At 49.3% G+C, this 8,724-nt stretch overlaps 1 protein-coding gene across 5 annotated transcripts in view; it reads right to left on the reverse strand.

The window, feature by feature from the left end:
• CEP131 (centrosomal protein 131) overlaps nt 1-7,934 on the reverse strand; it is an 89,456-nt gene extending 81,522 nt beyond the window's left edge. For 4 of the 5 annotated variants that reach the window (XM_056549718.1, XM_056549717.1, XM_056549715.1 and 1 more), the window contains exons 1-4: nt 7,772-7,934; nt 4,003-4,182; nt 3,025-3,107; nt 1,964-2,078 (exon numbers count right to left, since the gene is read on the reverse strand). In XM_056549718.1, the coding sequence (XP_056405693.1) occupies nt 1,964-2,078; nt 3,025-3,107; nt 4,003-4,176 (372 nt within the window). In that variant the 5' untranslated portion in view covers nt 4,177-4,182; nt 7,772-7,934. Of the gene's footprint in view, nt 1-1,963; nt 2,079-3,024; nt 3,108-4,002; nt 4,183-5,463; nt 5,484-7,771 lie in introns of those variants that run through there. The other variant, XM_056549716.1, reaches the window with a different exon arrangement.
• Between the last annotated feature and the right edge of the window lie 790 nt (nt 7,935-8,724).

Below are 8,724 nucleotides of genomic sequence, written 5' to 3' on the forward strand. Positions count from 1 at the left end.
GCAGAAAATTTGCTGCAGCTCGAACTTGCAGCCCGATACTTACTGTAATCCTCCGCCCATGTGAGTGTACCCTGTACATTCACATTGGGGGGGACATCCAGCTGTTGCATAACTACAACTCCCAGCATGCACTGACAGACTGTACATGCTGAGAGTTTTAGTTTTGCAACAGCTGTAGGCACACTGGTTATGTATCACGGAGTTTGTGACCTTACTCAGTGTTTCAAAACCAGTGTGCCTCCAGCTGTTGCAAAACTACAACTCCCAGCATGTACGGTGCATGGTGTAAGGTGACTGCTGGGAGTTGTAGTTTGCAACAGCTGGAGGCACACCGGTCGTGAAACACTGAGTTAGGTAAAAAAAAAAACTCTAAGTTTCACAACCAGTGTGCCTTCAGCTGTTGCAAAACTACAACTCTCAGCAGTCACCAACAGCCAACGGGCATGCTGGGAGATGTAGTTATGCAACCAGCAGATGCACCACTACAACTCCCAGCATGCACTTTAGCTGTTTGTGCAAGCTGGGAGTTGTAGTTATACAACAGCTGAAGGTACACTTTTCCATAGAAAAAATGTGCCTCCAGCTGTTGCAAAACCATAAGTCCCAGCATGCCCATAAGGGAAAGCTGGGAGTTGTGGTGGTCTGCCTCCTGCTGTTGCATAACTACAGCTCCCAGCATGCCCTTTTTGCATGCTGGGAGCTGTTGCTAAGCAACAGCAGGAGGCTGTAACTCACCTCCTGCTGCTGCTCCATCGCAGGCTGTCCCTCGCCGCCGCCGTCGCTCCTGGGGCCCCGATCCCAACATGGACGCCGGGGATCGGGGTCCCCAGCACCGGGGGTCGTCTTCCCGCACCCGCTCACGCCCTCCGGAAGAGGGGCGGAGCGGGTGCGGGAGTGACGCCCGCAGCAGGCGCCCTGATTGGTCGGCCGGTAATCCGGCCGACGAATCAAGGCGATCGTGAGGTGGCACCAGTGCCACCTCACCCCTGCAGGCTCTGGCTGTTCGGGGCCGTCAGAGACGGCCCCGAACAGCCAGTAATTCCGGGTCACCGGGTCACTGGAGACCCGATTGACCCGGAATCGCCGCAGATCGCTGGACTGAATTGTCCAGCGATCTGCGGCGATCGCCGACATGGGGGGGCATAATGACCCCCCTGGGCGATATGCCGGGATGCCTGCTGAACGATTTCAGCAGGCATCCGGCTCCGGTCCCCAACCGGCTAGCGGTGGGGGCCGGAATTCCCACGGGCGTATGGATACGCCCTGCGTCCTTAAGGACTCGGGATGCAGGGCGTATCCATACGCCCTGCGTCCTTAAGAGGTTAAAGGGGTACTCCACCGAAAGACATCTTATCCCCTATCCAAAGGATAGGGGATAAGATGTCTGATCGCGGGCTACTTACGTTGGGGACTCCCGCGTTCTCGGCTGTGGCACCCCAGTCATCTGTTGCACAGAGCGAACTCTGCTCCATGCTCCATGACTGGCGACTACAGCTGCCAGCGCCTCCTCCATTCACATCTTTTGGAGGCGCCCCCTCCCATAGACATGAATGGAGGGGGTGTGGCGTGACGTCACAAACACGGAAGCTCCAAGCTTCCATGTTCCGGACGAGGACGCAGCCAGCCCGGAGATCGCAGGGGTCCCCAGCGGCACGACCCCTGCGATCAGACATCCTATCCCCTATCCTTTGGATAGGGAATAAGATGTTTTCCGGCAGAGCACCCCTTTAACATTGCCAAAAACTACCAAGGCAGGAGAGAGATTTGCGCTGAAGCTTTTTGGCCACAGAGGACTGTCTAGACTGGATACAACTGTAACAAACGTTGAGAATTATCATTTTTGTAGACTTCCATGTAAACAAGAATGTTTCCATTCACTGACAGGAAGCAGTGATCCTGCAAGCAGCCAATATAAATGAATGAGCAGCATGGAGTGTTTTTTTTCTCCCTCCCTACAACGTACCAGAACATTCCATGTGGTCTTCTTTTCCGGAGGGGTTTTGGCCAGTCCATGGAGCTTCTTCCTCCCGACGGAGCTGCTCGCGAAAAAGGCTAAGAAATCTTCATGCTGCTCCTGGCTGAATGAGACAAATGGGTAGAATATAAGAAACAGCTCAATCTCATCTTCTCTATTCCTGGTAAAGCTGGGTGACAGTCAAAGCCGCTACAATTACGGCATCCACGAGAGTTGTCACTCAAAACCCAAAACTCTGTACGGCAAGTTCTGTTGTGTGACAATCCATGTGATAGCTTTCAAATCCTGTAACTGCACAGAATACACAAAGCAGACGTCTTAGGTCAGAGTTATCCCAAACAGGGCGCCTCCAGCTGTTGCAAAACTACAACTCCCAGCATGCCCGGACAGCCGTTGGCTGTCCGGGCATGCTGGGAGTTGTAGTTTTGCAACAGCTGGAGGCACCCTATTTGGGAAACTGTCTTCGATATCAATACATCGCTCCAGCTGCTGGACCACAAGTGCCAGCATGCCTTGCTAGCCGCAGGTGGGAAGAGCATGCCGGGTCTTGCATATCAACGAGTGAGCAAGACAAGGTTTTCTTAAGTGTTGTAAATGTGGCCTCTCAACGGGAATTAGGAGGAAGCTCAAATGTTTACCCCCCCCCCCCCTGCCCTTCACCTACCCCCCCCCCCACCCTCACCTTTTGTAAGGCAGCATTAGGAGTCCTTCTATGTAAAGAGTGAAAGGTGATAATCTACAAGGTCTGACAAAGAGTCAGCAGTCCCCTCCGCTCCTCCCTGCAGAACATCTGTCACATTCCAGCAGAGATGAGCAGCCCCCCACCTTCCCCAACGCTCATGTATTCATACCCCCAGGGGGGGTAGCAGCTGGGAACACAAAGGTCAGAATATGAATAGGCTGCTCCTCATCTGCCCCATGTTACGCCCGCACAAAGGCCAGCGTGGCCCGGCAGCCTAACCGTGTGTCCGGCACCCTGATGTATTTACTACACATGCACACAGGCCGGCCGGGCCCTGTCATGTACTGCTAGGGGCCGATCCTGTTACCTGAAGAGCGAACTGTTGTCTGGCGTCACCTGAGTGGTACTGTTGGACCTGCGTAGGTTATTGATGGCTCGAGGCGAGTCCCTCTGTTCAGGAGAAAAATCATAGGAAGATCAGAAGAATATTTATTTTTAGGGGGGGGGGGCAATTTTATTTTTTCTATAAATAAATACATAAATTATGATACGGTATTTATATTTATATATTTTTCTATAAATAAATATATAAATTATTATATATTTTTTCTATAAATAAATACATAAATTATGATATTTATTTTTCTATAAATAAATCTATAAATTATTATATATAATTTTTTTCTATAAATAAATACATCAATTATATATTAATGTGTGTGTATATTTAAAATAAAATAAATATATATATATATATACACATATTTATTTTCTTTTAAACATACACACACTATGTTTATGTCAGCATCCCATTTGGATGTATACAGAAAGCGTAGGGCAGAATCGTGATGTGAACGAGCCCTTATTCCAAAATAATCATTAAAGCAGTGTTTTCCAACCAGGGTGCCTCCAGCTGTTGCAAAACCACAACTCCCAGTATGCCCGGACAGCCAAAGGCTGTCCGGGCATGTTGGGAGTTGTGGTTTTGCAACAGCTGGAGGCACCCTGGTTGGGTAACACTGTTATAAAATAGCTCTCCCCACTATATGTGTTTTCCAAACAGGGTGCCTCCAGCTGTTGCAAAACCACAACTCCCAGCATGCCCGGACAGACTTCGGCTGTCCGAGCATGCTGGAAGTTGTAGTTCTGCAATAGCTGGAGGCACCCTGGTTGGGTAACACTGTTATAAGATAGCTCTCCCCACTGTATGTGTTTCCCAACCAGGGTGCCTCCAGCTGTTGCAAAACTATAACTCCTCGCAGGTTGGGAAACACTGCCCTATCCTATGGATAGAGGATACGTTATTTTTTGGCTGGATAGCGCAGGACGCAGGGTCTCCTCTTACCGCCTGGTTTCCTCTGCTCCTGGTGTCAGTGATGACGGAGATGGAGCGCGAGATATGTTTGGCGTTTCCAGCGCTACTCGGACGCCGGGTCACGGAGACCTGAGAGCCGGTGAGGGCGAGACCTCCGTTATTCTCCCCGCCCTGATGGGAGGGGGTGCCGAGCGGACTCTGCATGGGCACCTGTCGGAAGACACAAAGACCAGTCATCTTGGCTTACGCTTAACCTGGGTCATTTACCCATTAACCCATTCCTGACGTGTTTATCCAGAGAGGGACATGAAGCCGGACAATGGGGGAGACTTATCGAAACCTGTGCAAAGAAAAAGTTGCCCAGTTGCCCATAGCAACCAATCAGATCGCTTCTTTCATTTTGCAGAGGCCTTGTTAAAAATGAAAGAAGAAATCTGATTGGTTGCTATGGGCAACTGGTCTACTTTTCCTCTGCACAGGATTTTGATAAATCTCCCCCTATGTGTAGGGACAATGGGGGAGGTTTATCAAAACCTGTGCAGTTGCCCATAGCAACCAGATTTCTTCTTTCACTTTCACAGGTCTCTTTTAAAAATGAAAGAAGAAATCTGATTGGTTGCTATGGGCAACTGGTCGACTTTTCCTCAGCACAGGCCTTGATGAATCTCCCCCAATGTGTGGGTGGGGGACATCTGCTTTAGGCCGGGTTCACACCACGTTTTTGCAATACAGTTCCCGTATAAGTTTTGAATTGGAAAACCGTACGGAACCGTATAGAAAACCGTATGCATTGACTCCCCATTGTAAACCATATGCCAAAAGATGCATCCAGTTGTGCCCGTTTTGCATCCTGTACGGTTTTATCATTTTTTTTCCCGTACCCAAAACCATAGTCTACCACGGTTTTTGGTCCGGGTGAAAAACCGTATTGAAACGTATACTTTTTAAAAAAAAAATTTTAAACATGGGAGTCAATGGGAACCGTACAGAACTGTATGTGCGTACGCTTCCATCCGGTTTTCACCATACGGTTTTTGACTTTGCACAGTCTTTTCTTGGAATTTCAATCAAACAAGTAAAACTTTATTCATAATGGAGTGAAAAGTTAAAAACGTATACTTTTTTTTTCTTAAAAAACAGATGCAACCGGACATCATTTTTCAAACCGTATACGGATTAAAATTTGTACACACGTTTTGATACAGTTTAGTCCGGTTTTGAGGAAAACGTTTTTTTTAAATCAAAAACCTGATACAGGAACTGTATTGCAAAACCGTGGTGTGAATGCAGCCTTAATAGGCTATAAAAGTTGTAATCTGGAAAAGCTGGGTGACAAAAAAATTTGGTCTCCACTATGGCTCCCCGGCTTTCCTAAAGTCCCGAATGGAAAATCTACCCAGGAGTTAAGGTATATAAGAACATATCGGGTAGGTGTATGATGACGTCTGCCTTATACTGCCATCACAAAGCTTTCCCGTCACATCTGCTTACCCTTCAGCCTTGTCTGTAATTGTAGCATTCATTTGCTTTCCTTTCCCCAATGTGAACAGGCAGCCCTGCAGTGTAAAGCATGGGGGAGAGACAAGATAGCAGACCTTACATGTCACTTAGCTTTCCCAGGATCCAGAAAAGTAATCTGTATGTAGCTATATGCAAGGTATCAGCGCATTACTAGGTCACCGTGCCATTCGGGGTTCTGGGAAAGCTGGGTGACAGTCTGTTTTTAAGAAAGGGGTGACTTGGGGATTTCAGGGCAAGGGTACTCTCAAGCGATTTTAGGTCTCTGATGTATACAATATATATATATATATATATATATATATATATATATATATATATATATATCAGAACAGAGGCCTCCAAACATGTGAACCTCTAGATCAGTGGTCTTCAACCTGCGGACCTCCAGATGTTGCAAAACTACAACTCCCAGCATGCCTGGACACATCTGGAGGTCCGCAGTTTGGAGACCACTGCCTTAGAAGAAGAGTATGACTGTTCCCCTTCAGAAAGCTGCAAAATTTTGGACGCCACAACCTTCAGCGGGTGTCTGGGACGGGGGGAGGGTCGGTAAATAGCAGCTGCGCTGGGAAGAATTGAGGGGTCACGAGACGTAAAAGTTCAGGGTCTCCCTCATTCAGGCGCTCATTGTCTGCTCCATCCAGGGAGTGTAAACTTTTTGTGCAGGAGGCTGCGCCTGATTGGCTGGATCGGCAGTGAGGACATGAGGAGCGGTCACATAGGGACAGCAGCATTGTGTTTGGGGGTCTCGCTCCATCAGACTAAACAAGACGGAATCCCCCCAAGTGATAGAAAAGAAGGCAGTGAGGGGCATAAACATGTGCTGGGCACAGGTACCAGTCTCTATTAGAGGCTCAGCCTCCTGGGGGCAGGTACCAGTCCCTATTAAAGGCCCAGCCTCCCTGGTGCAGGTACCAGTCTCTATTAAAGGCCCAGACTCCTTGGTGCAGGTACCAATCCCTATTAAAGGCCCAGCCTCCTTGGTGAAGGTACCAGTCTACATATAAGGCCCAGCCTACCTGGTGCAGGTACCAGTCTCTATTAGAGGCTCAGCCTCCTGGGCACAGGTAACAGTCTGCGTTAAAGGCCCAGCCTCCTGGGTGCAGGTACAAGTCTCTATTAGAGGCTCAGCCTCCTGGGGGCAGGTACCAGTCTATATTAGAGGCTCAGTCTCCTGGGGGCAGGTATCAGTCTCTATTAGAGGCTCAGCCTCCTTGGGGCAGATACCAGTCTATATTAGAGGCTCAGCCTCCTGGGGCAGGTACCAGTCTCTATTAGAGGCTCAGCCTCCTTGGTGCAGGTACCAGTCTCTATTAGAGGCTCAGCCTCCTGGGTGCAGGTACCAGTCTCTATTAGAGGCTCAGCCTCCTGGCTGCAGGTACCAGTCTCTATTAGAGGCTCAGCCTCCTGGCTGCAGGTACCAGTCTCTATTAGAGGCTCAGCCTCCTAGCTGCAGGTACCAGTATCTATTAGAGGCTCAGGCTTCTGGCTGCAGGTACCAGTCTCTATTAGAGGCTCAGTCTCCTTGGTGCAGGTACCAGTCTCTATTAGAGGCTCCGCCTCCTGGGTGCAGGTACCAGTCTCTATTAGAGGCTCAGCCTCCTGGGTGCAGGTAACAGTCTCTATTAGAGGCTCAGCCTCCTGGGTGCAGGTAACAGTCTTTATTAGAGGCTCAGCCTCCTGGGGGCAGGTAACAGTCTCTATTAGAGGCTCAGCCTCCTGGGTGCAGGTACCAGTCTTTATTAGAGGCTCAGCCTCCTGGGGCAAGTACCAGTCTCTATTAGAGGCTCAGCCTCCTGGGGGCAGGTACCAGTCTCTATTAGAGGCTCAGCCTCCTGGGGGCAGGTACCAGTCTCTATTAGAGGCTCAGCCTCCTGGGGGCAGGTACCAGTCTCTATTAGAGGCTCAGCCTCCTGGGGGCAGGTACCAGTCTCTATTAGAGGCTCCGCCTCCTGGGTGCAGGTACCAGTCTCTATTAGAGGCTCAGCCTCCTGGGTGCAGGTAACAGTCTCTATTAGAGGCTCAGCCTCCTGGGTGCAGGTAACAGTCTTTATTAGAGGCTCAGCCTCCTGGGTGCAGGTAACAGTCTCTATTAGAGGCTCAGCCTCCTGGGTGCAGGTAACAGTCTTTATTAGAGGCTCAGCCTCCTGGGGGCAGGTACCAGTCTCTATTAGAGGCTCAGTCTCCTGGGGGCAGGTAACAGTCTCTATTAGAGGCTCAGCCCCCCGGAATGATGTGCAGATTGTGCCCATTGCGAATAAACATCGTGTCCACCAACCTCCTGTGTCCGGCTCTCCCGGGTGTAGACGCTCAGGTTACCCGCGGGTGTTTGGCCTGGAGTTACCCCACAGCCTTCTTCACGGCACAGAACGGACCCGTAGCTGACAATGTTACACACAGACTTCCATGGCAGCAACACACAACAACCTAACGAACGTGGCCCGTCCTGGCCGCTGATTGGCTGACACGTTACCTCACTGACGCATGATTGGCTCTCCTACCGTCACTCAAATTGCAGGGGCGGGACCCCGCGCCGCAGTTTGGTGGAGAACACACAGGGGGCGGGGCTAGTTTACGTTATGTCTGGTCCATGCGGGAGGATGGCGTCACCCGGGCCACACAGAAAGATGGAGAAGCTCCAATGCTTCTCTATACGGGCAATATCCACAAACCTTCCACGAAACATCATTATTTTAATTTTTTTATTTTTTCATTTTATTTTCTAAGTCCTTTATTTTCTCTCCTTAAAAGCACTAATAACTGTGTTCACATTATGCAGTCATATCACGGTTTTTCTGCGTTTTTTTTTAATTGAATTAAAACGGCTGAAAATACATCATAACCCCTAATCTCTAATCCTAACCGCTATCCCTAATCCTAACCCTTACCCTTAATTCTCACCCTAATCCTATACTTTACCCCTAATTCTCACCCTAATCCTAACCCCTAATCCTAACCTTTACACCCAATCCTTACCCCTAACCCATACAACCACTAATACAGACTGGTACCCGCACAGGGACACACTTTTCTGCTTTACTGCCGACTCCCTTTCACTCCTTTACCCTAACCTCTAATCCTAACCGCTATCCCTAACCCGTACCCCTAATTCTCACCCTAATTCTAACCCTTACCCCTAATTCTCACCCTAATCCTAACCCCTAATCCTAACCTTTACAACCAATCCTAACCCCTATCCCTTACAACCACTAATACAGACTGGTCCCTGCA

Source organism: Hyla sarda, chromosome 13, assembly GCF_029499605.1.
Source record: "Hyla sarda isolate aHylSar1 chromosome 13, aHylSar1.hap1, whole genome shotgun sequence".
Taxonomy (NCBI): Eukaryota; Metazoa; Chordata; class Amphibia; order Anura; family Hylidae; genus Hyla; species Hyla sarda.